At 39.7% G+C, this 16,405-nt stretch overlaps 1 protein-coding gene across 7 annotated transcripts in view; it reads right to left on the bottom strand.

Moving 5' to 3' along the window:
• OSBPL6 (oxysterol binding protein like 6) overlaps positions 1–16,405 on the bottom strand; it is a 98,051-nt gene that overhangs the window by 47,776 nt on the left and 33,870 nt on the right. For all 7 annotated transcript variants that reach the window (XM_062004855.1, XM_062004856.1, XM_062004860.1 and 4 more), the window contains exon 2: positions 5,168–5,405. In XM_062004855.1, coding sequence (XP_061860839.1) covers positions 5,168–5,311 — 144 coding nt within the window. In that variant the 5' untranslated portion in view covers positions 5,312–5,405. The remainder of the gene's footprint in view (positions 1–5,167; positions 5,406–16,405) is intronic.

The raw sequence follows: 16,405 nt of genomic DNA, 5'->3' as shown, positions 1-16,405 counted from the left end.
CATTGCTGTAATAACAGCACTTGGCATTTAGTGGCATCTTCAGTCTGAAACTCTCAAAAAGATTAATAATTATTATTTAAATAATTCTCACAAAATACTGAGAAGTAAAATACTGAGATGCTCCGAAGTGTATGCTTTGCTACAGAGCAAAACCAGGAATAAGGCTCTCATGTCCTCAGGTCTGTACCTTACCAATTGTCTATCCTTGTCTTCCTGTCTTTTAAAATCAGAGAGAGAGAAACAAGTGAAATTTACAGGTGACCACCAAAATCTTTTTTCCTAGATGTCACATCAGGCTGTCAGCAGTGAGTGAGCATGTAGGTTGCTATTCATTCTATTTATACAGAAGGGATATATATGTCTTCAGACTTCTCTTCCACATGGAATACCTCACATTATATTATATTGCAGTCTTGTTTGAACAACACTTTCTAAGGCACATTGAACATATAGGCAGGTATGATAACATTGTTCAGAATCATAGAATGGTAGGGGTTGGAAGAGAAATTTAGAGATTATCTAGTCCAACCTCCCTGCAAAAGCAGGTCCACCTAGATGAGGTCACACAGGAACACAGCCAGGCAGGTTTTGAAAAACTCCAAAGCAGACCCCATAATCTCCCTGGGTAGCCTGTGCCAGGGCTCCCTCACTCTCACAGTAAAATAGTTTTTCCTTATGTTTAAATGGAACTTTTTGTGTTCCAGCTTCATCCCATTACCCCTTGTCCTGTTACTAGATGCAACAGAAACAAGTGATGTCCCAACCTCCTGACATCCATCCTTTAGATATTAAACAAGACTGGCCCCAAAACCGATCCCTGTGGAACTCCACTGGCCACAAGCTTCCAACTCGATTCTGTGCCATTGATCACCACCCTCTGGGCTCTGTCATTCAGCCAGCTCTCGATCCACCTCACTGTCCACTCATCCAAGTCACACTGCTTGAGCTTTCTGATGAGGATGTTATGGGAGATAGTATCAAAATCCTTGCTGAAGTAAAGGTAGATGACATCCACTGCTCTCCCCTCATCTAGCCAGCCGGTTTTGCACTCCTGTATGTATATGATATGATATGTATCATATATGTATATGTATATGTATATGATATGATGTGGATATGATGTGTATATGATGTGTATCACATCATATCCTCACATTCAAAATAGCAGACATTGTGTCATGGTTTGACATGAAGCCTTTTCTGCTAATGGGAAAGGGACTAAACTGACCTCTCATCATGTATTATTTACCCTTTATATGGTAGTCAGAAAACTCAAAATCTCTCCTTTGTTCAGTTTCATTATTATTACTTTCCTTCTATATCACTTCCTCTGTTTAATAGCCTGGGGTTAGGCCCCAATTTACCAAACTGCATATTGTTAACCCTATAATGTATTTACTTCTTTCTGCTTTCTCAGCATAATACTATTACCCATGCATTGAAGAGAACATATAACGTATAACTGCAGTATGACTTGCACGCTTAGTCAATAAAGAAAAATATGAAATATTTATAAAGATCCATCAAACTAAATACACAACATAGGATTTAATCATATTCCACTGTACTTTCTACAGTTAGTTTTCCTCCTTTTTCTTCTGCAAACAGATTAGACTTTTCAGAGTTTCATGAGGGAAGAAAAATAGAATCTCTGTTTCTAGCATAGTCCACAAAACGGCTGTCAACAATGCAATTTTTATGCTCACCTTTGTACAGGGACTCTCCCTTTTCTAAGGGAGATTCCCTGACAGTTGAAATGATGGGGGTTCTTTAGAATCATAGAATCATAGAATAAAAGAATCATAGAATAAAAGCTAGAAGAGACATTTAAAATCGAGTCCAGCCTTTGTGCCAGCCCTATCAATCACAAGACCATTTCCCTAAGTGCAACATCCACCTGTCTCTTAAACACCTCCAGGGACAATGACTCCACCATCTCCCTGGGCAGCCCATTCCAATGCCAGACAACCCTTTCAGTAAAGAAATTCTTCATCATATCCAGCCTGAACCTCCTCTGGAGCAACCTGAGGCCATTTCCTCTTGTCCTATTGCTTGTCACTAGGGAGAGCAGAGTGACCGCCACTTCGCTACAACTTCCTTTCATGTAGTTGAAGAGAGCAATAAGGTCTGCCCTGAGCCTTCTTTTCTGCAGGCTAAACAGCCCAGGATCCCTCAGCCGCTCCTCATATGAGATGTGCTTCAAATCCTTTACTAGCTTGGTAGCTTGCCTCTGGATCCTCTCCAGCCCGTCCTTTGTTGTGGAGAGGGGCCCAAAACTATAGTCTGCAACCACTCCACAGTAAGAAAAATGACTGCTGCTGCATTCTGAAGTATTCCTTATCAAAGACACAACTGCCCTGCGACCCTGCTCATCTCAGGGGTCAAGCAAAACAGGTTGGTCCTGGGCCACCTTATAGCTAACAGTCCAAATTAACCATGATTTTGACAAAAACTAATTATGCTAAGGTTCCTATGAGAATGAAAATCTAAACCCAGTTTTTTGGTTATTGCTGGCTTCAGTAGTCTGTTCATTTATCAATTACTTAGTCATGAAGCCTGCAAATCGGCAATGTCAAAGCTTTTGCTGACTGCTAACTCTCTTAGGTGACATATATTGCACAAATAAGAAAGCCACATTAACATGCCAGCATTAAATACAACACATTTTCCGCTCTCCCTGAAATGATTTATCATAGTCATGTTCACACTCATTCAGCCTCCTGTGCCATAATTTATTGAGAAACAGTTCCATAATTGCTGGTATGACTTTGTCAAAAATTATATGAGAGGATTTCAACCATTAGCCATCCAGAAATATCAAGTGTTATCCTCACATATGACAACAAAAGGTACATTGACACTTCATCCAGTCACATCACTTTCAATATCCACTCATAGTACCACTCGGGAAGGCTGTTTTACTCCTAGCTGCTATGAAGAGTCCAAAGAAGTAGCAAGACAGAATCTTCAAGCCATTTCAAAGTAAAACCCAACAGCCTCCAAATCAAAACACCCTACCCATGGTTATAATTGCATTTGGGGGAAAGACTATGAAAACAAAGCCATATAGAAATAATGCCACAAGCAAGGAATGAATTTAGAAATACAACTGTTAGAGTAGATGGTATGACAAAGCTGGTTGACTTGTTGTGTTTACGTGTACAAAGGAACCATTTGTATGTTTATTTCCCTGGATATTTCCATGGCATCTCACACTGCATTACATACCACATTTCACTGCAGAAGAAATTGCCCATCTATTCATTCTACTGGATATTTCTCTGCCTTTGACACTGAAATCACTAAGATAAAGAAATGGAATGCCTAGCAGTAGCTTTTCCAGTCCACAATTACATGCCTAAATACACTTGTTAAGCATCATCAGACATTATTGGATCCAGGAGAGCTCTGGATGCATCACACCATCAACCTCATCAGCATTATTTTAAAATCATGTTTCACATTTCAGTGACCAAATATGGACTTAAAGTTAAGAATCCATTTCATTATAATGACAAGTACACCTTGCTCTATGCCGTTGCTATGGTAACAGATATGGTAGCCATTAGAGTTACAGTAAAATGTATACCCAACAGATAATTTTTTTTCATTCTTACTAGCTGAATCATACCAAACTACCTAATTACAAAGAGAACTCAGAGGATATGTTCTTAACTGAACTCAGCAGCTCCTACAAGTCTTTGCATATATCTTCTTTGGGTTTAAATGTGGGAAATAAAATATATTGATGCTTTAAACAAAAGATGTTAAAATTCTCCAAAAATGCTCCAAATGGAACTAACGAAAAACAAGAGATCATATGCTAACTGTAACTTAACTGAGTACAGCTGTTCCAAGCCCTGTACAGCACAAAGGGGAAAATATTTATCACTTGTGAGAACATGTATTGCAGCTTCACTGAAAAGCAATGGAAATTATTTTTAAAATTCCTGACATTTTTCTGCCTGTTATCAAACACACATCAGGATTCTTGTCCTGGCTTAACATTTTAAACACATCTATGGTTAGACTATTTACAATCAAAACTGTAAATCCAGTTTTTATCAAAATTATCAGTTTTCAAATTTTTTAGAGGTACGCTGGGAAAAAAAAACTTCACCAGCATCTGAGATAACAGTGTCACAGCTGGCATTCAAGTAGCTGAGAAATGTTCTTAAGCTACAGCCATTCAAGTGAATGCATACCACACAAACAATTATTTAAATTCTTTTCCTGCCTCTTTTCCTTGTCAAGCTGAAGACAGCATTGCAATAATGAAAATATTTTCACAACATTTTTAAGTTCTTATATTCTTACATTTTGTCCATTTTTTAAAAAAATACAATGATGTTAAACTAACTCAGATGTTGATTTAATTTTCAAGGTCTCCACGGATCAAAGTTTTAATGTTTCCGTTCTAATCAAATTTTCAGTATCAACCTTTGTATTTGTAAATTTACATGTAACAAGTTATATGAAATCTATTGGGTAGGTCTGATACTTTCTGAAGTGCTTCCACTGATGCTGGGGTCAGACTGTACACCCAACCCTCAAAAAAACAGCAATGCCTAAGTTGTTTTGAAGGGAAATAATACAGTCCTTATCTCAAAGGGACAGGGTCTCTTGAAAAGGGGCATCTAACACAGCTGGACTGTTAGGATATGACATGGGACAATCAGTGTAAATTTGTTGTAAACCAAGTAATATTTAAAATGTCAGGTGCTTCCATAAAGAATGAAGAATATAATATTTAAATTGACTCAAAATATCATCTTGTAAAAAGATAATACATCTCTGTAGTTAGATTATTAAAAAAAGTTATATTCACAGAAGACACAATCCCATGTGAAACAACTGTAGGTTCATGCTGCCAAAGACATCACTTCTCAAAAGACTTCAGAACATCTTTCCTACTTGTTCATGTGATTATATCCTTACCACTCCCGCTCTACACATAGTACCCACGTTGCTTCTGAATCTTTTTTGAACCACTTAAAAAAGTGGGGGAAAAAAGAAATTCTTTTTAAAGTCAACATTTTTTAGCTATAGTGATATCATCCAGAGCTGTAAGCAAGTGAATTTGGAGCTAGAGAGAAATAACAGCCACATTATAGGAATAAATTAATCATTTCACCAGATGTTACAAATATCTAGACCTCTTCCTTACCTGCCTCCTGTCCCTCTGAGATGATGATGAAGAGGAGGCACTTCTATGTGACGGAGTGGATGTTTTGTGAGCTGGAGATATACTCTTCTCCTCTGAACTCATCTTTGCAGCAAACTTGTAGTAATGATCTTGTGCTCTTATCATTCATGTACAAAAAGGCAAGGGATAGCCTTATGCATCCTTTTATTCCACAGTTTATGTACAGCCAAAGAGGAATCCAATCTCAGCTGAACTGCACCTTAATAAAGAAAAATGTGAGAGAAAGAGTATATTAACACATCGTGTCTCCAAAGCGGCTCTTCAGCAAAGGAATCTGTTAACAGTCAGTATTTAATCAAGCAGATTCCCAGTTTTTTACTTCTCTTTCTCACAAGTATCCAGTAAAAAAACACACATTGTTCTGTGTTCTCACAGAAGATGAGAGTGATATTACATTATTTCCAAAACTCCTATCACTGAATCATAGAATGGTGGGGGTTGGAAGGGAACTCTAGAGATTATCTAGTTCAAACCCCCTCCTCAAGCAGGTCCACCTAGATCAGGTCACGCAGATGCGTGTCCAGGTGGGATTTAAAAACCTCCAGAGAAGGAGACTCCATACTCTTCCTGGGCAGCCTGTGCCAGTTCTCCATTACCCTTACAGTGAAATAGTATTATCTTATGTTTAAGCGGTACATTTCTGTTCCAGCTTTTGTCAATTACTCCTAGTCCTCAGACAAGAGAAAAAAAGTGCCAAGTGCTTCTTGATATATACTTTTTAAATACTTTTAAGTGTTAACGAGATCCCCCCTCAGTCTTCTCTTTTCCAGGCTGAACAGCCCCAGGTCCTGCAGCCTTTCCTCGTAAGAAAGATGCTCCAGTCCCTTGATCATCTTGGTGGCCCTGTGCTGGACTCTCTCCAGAAGTTCTCTGTCCCTCTTGAGCTGGGGAGCCCAAAACCGGACACAGTACTCCAGATTAGGCCTCATCAAGGCAGAGTAGATGGTGAGCAGAACCTCCCCCCAGCTGCTGGCCACACTTCTTGATGCACCCTAGGATGCCATTGGCCTTCTTGGCTGTAAGGGTACATTGCTGGTTCATGTTTAGTTTGCTATCCAACAGAAGTCCCAAGTCTCTCTCTGCAGAGCTGCTCTTCAGCAAGTTAACTCCCAGCCTGTACTGGTGCAAGAAAAGGCTTATGGATTTACAACAACTCTCAGATAAACTAGTCATTATCCCATCTTGCATAATACCATGACAATATTGGAACTCCTTAGTACTTCCTGTGCAACACAAATACCACTGGACACAGTTATAATCAGTACTTCTTTAAAATTCTGCAATTAGACCGAGGACTCTACAAGTTAGATTTTAAAAGCAAGTCTCTGTTTCAAAGACAGTGGCCCCACTGAAGGGATGGATAACCCAGTTTCATGAATCAGCACTTTTCAGATGATGCAAAGCTCACCACATGCTCACGTCTTGCTCTCAAAGACAATGAGATAATACAAACCATTCTGACCAGAAAATGCTTTCTGCCACAAGAGTCTGTTACTGCCACAAGATTTTTCTTTTCATCCAGACGAAAACTGTTAAATCCTAGTTTAAAAAAAAAAAAAAAACAAAACAAAACACAAGCTATTGAAAGCAGGAGCTACCCAGGGCCCACTCAGATAACTCTGGGCTGCTCTGTTGAATGCAAAGTCCAGGTCTGGCAGCAGGAGCTTACCCCGAGTGATTTCAGACAGCTCTGCAACAGCCCCACAACAGGGCAAAGATGAGCCCATCTGTGAATAGGTATTGAAGAAAGGGCAGACAACACAGCAAAGGCAAAACAACCCTGTGAATACCAGGACCAGAGAAAGAAGGGGAAGAGAGGTACCCCAGACACCAGAGCACTGCAGCTCATAGAGGAGACGGACAGCTCTGAAGGAACTACAGCCCATGGAGCATTCACACTGAGCAGAATTTTCTCTAAAGGACTGCAGATTGTGGGGAATTCACATCAGAGCAAGAGAAAAAAGCATGAGGAGGCAGGAGTGGCAAGGAAAAACTGCTATGTATTGACCACAAACACCACTCCCCTACTCATCACTTGGGGCAGGGGAAGACTAGAAGTGACAAGAATGAGGTTGAATGAGAAGTGAGGTTGAATCTCAGAAAAATGGAAGGACAGGTTTTCTTTTAATGTCTTTCATTTCTCACTACCCAAATCTATTTTAAGTGGCAATAAACTCATTTTCCCTAAGCTGTATTTTGATGTCAATAATTGATAAGCAGTCTCCCTGTCTTTATCTCAATGCACAAACTTTTTCATTCTATTTTCTGTCTCCCACACCACCAAGGCAAGAGAGAGTAAGCAGCTGGGTGGGCATTTAGCTGCCGGCCAGGGCTAAACCAACACAGCTACAGGGACCATTCTCTTCAGTGTTTACTCAGTCACTGCTATATGTATCACCTCTTTGTGTGTATTCAATGCTTTCTCTCACCTTATCCAAATGTTTAACTTCCATTCAAAAACAGAAAAATACTTAGATCAGCATAGAGGAATTTATAGAATCATAGAATCGTTTCAGCTGGAAGAGACCTTTGAGATCAAGTCCAGCCTTTGCCCCAGCCCTATCAATCACAAGACCATTTCCCTAAGTGCAACATCCACCTGTCTCTTAAACACCTCCAGGGACGGTGACTCCACCCCCTCCCTGGGCAGCCCATTCCAATGCCTGACAACCCTTTCAGTAAAGAAATTCCCTTTCATATCCAGCCTTAACTTCCCATGGCATAACTTAAGGCCATTTCCTCTTGTTCTATTGCTTGTAACTAGGGAGAACAGACCAACCTCCGCCTCACTACAACTTCCTTTCAGGTAGTTGTAGAGAGAAATAAGGTCTCCCTTGAAACTTCCTTTCTCCAGGCTAAACAGTCAAGGATTCCTCAGCCATTCCTCATGAGACATGCTCCAAATCCTTTACTAGCTTGGTAGCCCGCCTCTGGATCCTCTCCAGCACCTCAATGTCCTTCTTGTAGAGAAGTGCCCAAAACTGGACACAGTATTTGAGGCGCAGCCTCACCAATGCCAAGTACAGGGGAATGAATGATCACCTCCCTGCTCCTGCTGACAACACTGTTCCTGATCCAGGCCAGGATGCCATTGGCCTTCTTGGCCATGTGGGCACACTGCTGGCTCATGTTCAGGCAGCTGTCAACCAACATTCCCAGGTCTCTCTCTGCCTGGCAGCTTTCCAGCTACTCTTCCCCAAGCCTGTAGCGCTGCTGGGAGTTGTCATGACCCAAGTGCAGGACCCGGCACTTGGCCTTATTGAAACTCATGGCATTGGCGTTGGCCTAGCAATCCAGCCTAAGTCTCTCTGAAAAGCTCCCCCACACTCAAGCAGAACGACATTTCCACCCAGCTTGGTGTCATCTGCAAACTTACTAAGGCTGCACTCTATCCCCTCATCCAGATCATTAATAAAGATATTATACAGGAGTGGCTCCAGTACTGAGCCCTGGGGGACACCACTCACAACCAGCTGCCAATTGGATTTATCTCCATTGACCACAACTTGTTGGCCCAAATCACCTAACCAGTTTTTCACCCAGGGAAATGTATGCCCATCCAAGCCAAGAACAGCCAATTTCCATAAGAGAATGCTATGGGAAACTGCGTCATGGTTTTACAACCAACACTTTAAGATCTCCCTCCCCCATCCCTCCTTTCTTCCTGGGTCCAGCTCACTGCTCCGGATTTCTCAACCTCCTCCCCGCTAAACGGCTCAGGAGGGTAGGGAAGATGTGATCAGTCTCTCACAGATGGGCACTGCCGCTTCTCTCTTCTCAGATGACTCCTGGCATTCTTCCCCTGCTTCGATACAGGGTCCCTCCCATGGGACACAGTCCTTAACGAACTTCTCTGGTGTAGGTTCTTCCCTGCAGCTGCGGCTTCTGCTGATACAGGGTCCCTCACATGGGACACTGTCCTTAGTTAATATCTCTGGTGTAGGTTATTCCCCACAGCTGCAGCCTCTGCAGATACAGAGTCCCTCCCACAGGACACAGCCTCTTCTGGGCACAATTTTAATGAACTTCTTTGGTTCATTACACAGAGAAGTTACAGCTTCTCTGAATATTGGGTCACTCACACTGGATATGGCCTCCTCTGGCCATAGTAACTGCCTTTGGCACAGGATCTTTAATGAAGAGAATCGCTGCCCCTGATGTGGGGTCTTTAACAAAATGCAAATCTCAGCTTCACCAGTTCTCTCCACACGATGCAGGGGCGTCTCTGCTCTGCTCAGCACACCTCCTCCTCTCTTCCCTCACTGACCTTGGAGTCCGCATAGTTGTTTCCCTCACTCTTCCCACTCCTTGCACCACCATCAGCCAGAAAAGATGAAGGGATAGAAGAAGAAAGGAAGAACCCTCCTCTTCTGGTTTCTTCTTAAAAAGTGATTGTGGAGGCATCTAATTGGCTCAGCCCCAAAAGTGGGTCTGACTCAGAGATGGGGAGAGTTTCAAGCAACCTCTTACAGGGGCCATCTTTACAGCCCCTTCCCCATTACCAGAAATGGCTTCATGTGAAACCGTGAAAAATGCCTTACTAAAGTCAAGGTAGACAACATCCACAGCCTTTCTATCATCCAATAAGTGTATCACCTTGTCATAAAAGGAGATCAGGTTTTTAAACAGTACCTGCCCTTCATAAACCTATGCTGACTGGGCCTGATCACCTGGTTATCCTGCTTGTGCTGCATAATAGAACTTAGGATGATCTGGTCCATCCGCTTCCTGGGCACTAAAGTCAAACTGAACGGTCTGTAATTTCCCGATCATCCTTCCATCTCTTCTTATATATGGCTATTATATGGTCTGACTTCCAATCAGATGGGACGTCCCCAGTCAGTTAGGACTGCTGAAAAATGATGGACATTGGCTTGACTTTTTATTGTGTCAATAAGAAGTCAAACACTATCAAAGTGTCGCAAGTACATTGCGAGTACATCATAACAGCTCAGGAACAGAGGTATAGCTCTCAGTGTTTAACAGATTACTTTGATCTTGCTTCAGATGATGGATATTGTGTCTGGTCTTCCATTAACTTTGGATAAAATCATTCCCTGAAAGATGTCATCTACTTGAAGCTTTTATCTATATTCTCCTTTTCCCTCTCTCTAATTTTGAAATAGTGCCTTTCCATACACTGTGAGGACAGCACACCAAGGGTTAACACAGCACAGCTAGCTTTAGATGGGTGTGGAGAAAGGTGCCATCCTGCACCATGTTAAATGAGATGCAGTCTCAAGAAATTCTGACATATTGAAGACAGAGCTCTAGGTTTTCCAATCACAACAGATACCCATGCAAGAACATCACTCTGAACCCAGACACTCTCACAGTCTGCTAAATAATTAATTACTGCCTTAAGGGCACCCATTTCCAAATACTGCACCCTAACAAACACCTTCAGCTGGAGCTGAGATCTGTGATGACTCACAAGTGACAGTATTTTTCTGCCTGCAATACTACAGAAAGTAGAGTGACTTCACTTTAGTAGTTATCAGCACTTTTGCAAGTACAAATCTCATCCATATCTTCAAGGAATCCCACACAGAATTACAGATCCCATACAATATCCACAGAGCCCACACAGCATCCCAGTGGCATAGTTGAGAGGACATGGCTGTTCCACCAGCAAAAGCTACCCACATAGCATGAACATCTTGTAAACTTCTCTGTTCTTAGGATGACAATTTCGTGCTAGAAGAAGCCTAAGAAGATGGGTTGTGCTGGAGCTGCTAGCGTCAGCTACAAGAAGCCAGGTTGCAGGAAGAAAAAACCAAGTTTTAGAGCACATTTCTTTCAGAATTTCAGAGAGAAGACATAATGAAGTTGCACTCAAAGAGAGGCTTTTCGTTCTATCCTAGCACACCAGGGATCACTGATCTAGTTTAACAGCTTTTCATATCCTACAGATGCATCATGAAAATTTAATCTAGAGAGGTGTACCAACAGTGATATCTCAAGGTCTATGCAATTTTCATATAAATAATATTCAAATTTAAAAAATTAGAACACGGAAATTATAATCCTAGTTCAGAAAGCCATGCAGAACAGTTGAGTTATTTAATAGCTGAAAGGACACATTTTTAGTCTCTTTCAGCTATGAGGTCACTGGAAAATTTTTAGCAGAGTAGCCTTTGGGTAAATGAAAATCAACCCCTTTTAAGACATCTGATCTTCACTCTGTTAACTCATGTGGAAAAATTTATATTTAGTATTGGCACAGGAGGACAGTGATCTGGCATGTGAAGTATGGTTTTAAGGCTCTCAGGAAGTGTAGGTGCTGTTGCAAAAAGCAAACACAACGCTAGCAAGCAGCACACGAGAAAAACAGTACTGTAAATAGTTGCCAGATTTGAGATTATCTGAAGTATGGTCTTTTTATTTTGAAAGGTTGAGTGTTTTTTTAAATTATAAATAAACAGTAGGTTTCATCAAACTCCACAGTGGTTCTGTGGAGTTCCCCAAGCATTAAGAATTGAACTTAACAAACAACTTGCTCAAACCACACTGATTTATTGACAGCAGTCTTGCCAAAAATGATTACGTAAAACTAAACCATCCTCCTTCACGCTACAGGATGCAAACATTTCTTCTTGCCCTATTTAACTGCGACAATAAACTTCAATACAAAATTGCTATTCCATATACACAGAATTTTCTGATAAACTGTTCAGGGTTAAAATTCAAAAGAAGGCAAATGGGATATTTGAGAAAACATGCACCCTAAGTACAACAAAAACTATTAAGGCAAAATAGCAAGAGCTAGCATTGAGCTTTTTGTTTTGTTCTTGCACACTGAATATTGATTCTGTTCCTCTATATTCTTAAAGAGCTTACCTTATAATTTTGGCTTAAAATTTGGGTAGTACATTTTTTGAGAGATTGTTAGAAGGAATAAATTTAGTTAAATTGATGTGAAGAGATGCCAGCCTTTCTGTAACTAAGATTGAAGCAAACAATTAGAAATCTAATTTTTTGGTCAACTAATCCAATTTAACAAAATTAAACCAATTCTTTTGAAACATTTTTCATGGACTTTTTCCATCAGTCACTGACAATTTTGCTATTGAATTCAATGGGAACAGAAGCAAGCCATATACTATGGTAGAATATTTCTAGAAAATAATAGAAAATCTAAAAATACATTCAAAATGCATGATGTTGGGTTTTGAGAGTGTGGGGGCCATCCCCCTAGTAATTGTGCATTTGTTCTGATACTATTTCCTGACAAAGATTAAAACATCTGACTGTATGAGGTCAATTTTATCATCCCTTTAGTTCACAACAAATATGTCTTCAACCTAGAGATGTTATAATTTATTTCAATTAGTCAACTAAAAAAGAATGGCATTATCCTGCATAAACAAGAGTAACAGTATTAATTACTACTTATCCAAATATCATTGACTTGTAGGCTGCATTTTGCACCACATCAAGTAAATCCTTCATTAACGGCTCAAAATCACCTGTCAGTTTAGGCATGCAAGTTGGTTTAGCCTGTCAAAAAAGTGACCATGTACTGGCTTGCCTGAAAGCTGCTTTGCCATCAGTTCTCAAGGCAGGAAATATATTCATTGCTTCTAATGTACAAGAGTAGACATCTTGAAATGTGAAAACCAGACACTGCATAGAGATTTTGGTCAACACAGGTATCAATAGCCTAGCTTGGAGTTTCGTCTTCAACGTTCTTCATTGGCACCTTAACTATTTTGGATTTAAAACATCATTTGTAATTTAGTAATAAAAAAATTATTAATTGGTTCATTAGTACATTCTCTTCTAAGTTATTTACATATTTTTAATGTAAGGTGATATATACAGAAAGGTAAAATGCTCTGCTCAAAGTCAAGGAGAGATCAAGTCTTGGAAGCAGCACATGCAGCAAGGTCTTTTAACTCTGACGTGTAATGGTAAATAGCCTGAGAGATAAGGGAGCACAGAGAGGTATTTACTGATTTCTCATCACCTTCTGTCCCAGGGAAAGACCAGGGAAGTGATTGTCTCATTGTATTTGGCACTGGTGAGGCTGTAGCTCAGATACTGTATTCAGTGTTGGGCCCCTCACTACAAGAAAGACACTGAGGTGCTGGAATGTGTCCAGAGACAGGCAACCAAGGTGGTGAAGGGTCTGGAGAACAAGTCTGACAAGGAGTAGCTTGAGGAAACCAGGGTGTTTAGTCTGGAGGAGGCTGAGAGGAGATATGATATGAACTTAAAAAAAGTGGAAGTCAGTCTCTTCTCCCAAAGAGCAAGTGATAGGACACGAGGAAATGGTCTCAAGTTGTGCTAGGAGAGGTTTAGATCAGAGATTAGGAAAACTTTTTCACTAAGAGAGTAGTTAAGCACTGAACGGGCTCCCCAGGGAGGTGATGGATCCCTGGAGGTATTTAAAAGACATGCAGATGAGGTGCTGAGGGACATGGCTTAGTGGTGGGCTTGGCAGTATTAGGTTAACAGCTGGACTCAATTAGAAAAATCTTTTTCAACTGAAATGACTTCACAATTATGAAAATTGCAAAGTGCAGCAGTGATGCCAACCTGCCTGAGATCATGGTGTCAATCAGCAGCCTCTCTGCTGCAGGGTGATCAGGGAATTCACTCAGCCTCCCTCCTACCGCTACTCCACTTCTGGGCTGCAGTAAAACTTCAAGATCTCATGCTTGCTTACAAGGCTTATTACATGGTTAGATGTGGGCACTCATGCTCTTTACAGTGTTAATCACTTTGCTAATTTAGATAAGTATATAACTAAACATAGATTGTAGCACTGCAACCATTAATCTCAGTTGATAAAAAAAAGTTATAGACAAAAGCCGTACTTACCCATTTTACACATGCAATTTCCTGTAAACTCTTTCAACATTAAAAAAATTAATTGGCTAAGACACAATCTTTATGTCAATAAGAGAAAAGTCTAAACCTGTATCATGTTCTTAATAAGGCTACCACTTCTCCTTGACTGATAGTCAATAACACAGCAAAGTAAGAGGGGAAAAAAAGACATATTTCAAAGATGTCATGTTTTACAGATCTACATTTCACAATCTCCCATAACAAGCATTTGTTGCAAGAATTATCAAAGAAATTAATTTGAATTAACACAGTATTTCCCAAAAGAGTGACTAGGTTTATTAAATGTATTGATTTTTATAGTTCTTAGGCTTTGCTTTAGTGTTTGGGTGAAGCTGTGGTTTGTTGTTTTCAGGTGTTTTTTTTTCTTTTAAGAAGGTCTGCTTCTGTACAGTGTCTACATCTTACACAGGAGATTGAAGTATCCCCAAATATCACTAAGACACTATTATTTTTGTGTTATCCTTAAAAGAACATAGTGCCCCTCAACACTTTACACCTGGTATGATTTCTTTAACACTGAGGTATCATTTTTTTTTTTTTTCCCCTGAGTGGCTAGTCAAAGTATATGTCAATAACATAAAAAGTAAACATTATCTAAAAAAATTATTTGCATGGGCATATATCCCTGCAAAATACACAGTTATGAAAGACTTCTTCAAATAGATGAATAAGGTCAAAAAACAGATAATCAGATTCCGAAAATAAGAGGTCAGTACAACATCTGCGTTTCCTATTTTCTGCTTGCCTACACGATTAAGCAGTTCACTGCCCTTCCAGAAGCCCGAAAGCATACATGGTAATTAGTGGAGTTCCAGCATGTCCAAACCTCCATTTTAGACGGTAATTTCAAAATATGCCTTCAACTCATTTGCAGCCTCTGAGGATTGCCTCAATAGCTTAAGTCACCCTAGGATTTTCATTAGAATGTTTTTGGTGTTCCATTGTTCCTCAGGACATGACAGTAACAGTACACTATTGATTTGCATAGCATGGAATTTTTGTGTCTATTACACAGGCAGAATACCAACCTGTTTGGCATGCATTTGTAACAGACTGATGTGAGCAGAGGGTTAAACATGTATCCATACTTACAAATATATGACCACAAACATAGAACATTTTAAAACTGAAAACATTGCTGGGGAATTTCTGTTTCCATTTTTTCAAATAATCACATTTTTCACTTCTTAAAAAAAGCCAGAAGACACTAATAATTTTAATCAAAATTCACAAAATGCTTTAAAAAATAAAAATGGTTCATGTCATGGGAAAAACCTTCACAATTTTCAACAAGCTCTTTAAAAAAAAACCTAAAATCTTTTTTTTTTTTCCTTATTTTAATAATGATTTTTTTCTTTCCCACTAGGCAACTTAGAGGAAAAATAGATTAGAAGCCTATAGAAGCCTAATTTTTAATTAAAGTCTCATCTGGAAACTGACCTAAAGCTGAGAAGCTAATTTCCCTTATAAAAGGGCTACAAAACATTTTCAAGAGCGAGCTCTAAACCTCCATAGCAGAGGCCCTTGTAATCCATGTCTGGCTGCACTTTATTGCCCTTCTTCTATTAGCCCATTATTTGTTTCTCTATGTGTTTTGTTTCCACTACCACACAAACGTTACATTTTTGGTATATGTTTCAAAACTACCAATTAAAATTTTGATTCAGAGCAAATTAAGAACTGCCTATTTAACTGATCTTGAATTTTGAACAGTATTATCAAATGCCTGTAGAGAGAATGCCAACAAAAAAAAGAAACAGTGATGTATCAGTACAAATGCAATGTATTTATGGGAGCAAACACAAGAGTTTGCTCAAGTCATGGAGAACGGAGATGGGAAACACAAAACTGGTGGAGTATTCAGAGCTTCCACTGAACCTACTTTTTGGGGTGTTAAATGGAAGGTCACATCCAAGAACAAAAAAAAAACACAACAAAACAAGATGCAATTTTATTCTTGGAAGCAATTAGCTTGACAAAGAGTAAGTGTCACAGTGGTTCACAGTTGCACGGGATAATATATAACCTGGGAAGTATCGAGAAGGAATAGGGAGGCTGTATTACCTCTGTGACTGCTACTAAATCACTGTGTCCAGTTCTGCTGCCAACATTTCAAAGACATTCACAAAAGGGTTCAAGAGAGAGCCATGAGCATGATGACTAGATTGAAAAATGTCATTACTAATAAAAGATTTCTAGAAGTCAATCTATTTAGTTTGTTAAAGAGAAGATTGAAGGGTCATTGGATGGTAGTATAGCCAACTACATGGAGGGAGAAAACTTTATTTTTATAATTCTGCTTAAATGTATAACAAAATCTAGCAGGACAAAAAAGTGATAAAT

This window comes from Colius striatus, chromosome 11 (assembly GCF_028858725.1).
Source record: "Colius striatus isolate bColStr4 chromosome 11, bColStr4.1.hap1, whole genome shotgun sequence".
Classification (NCBI taxonomy): domain Eukaryota; kingdom Metazoa; phylum Chordata; class Aves; order Coliiformes; family Coliidae; genus Colius; species Colius striatus.
Note: the sequence above shows the minus strand (reverse complement) of the source record. Positions and strands in the feature narration are given on the sequence as shown.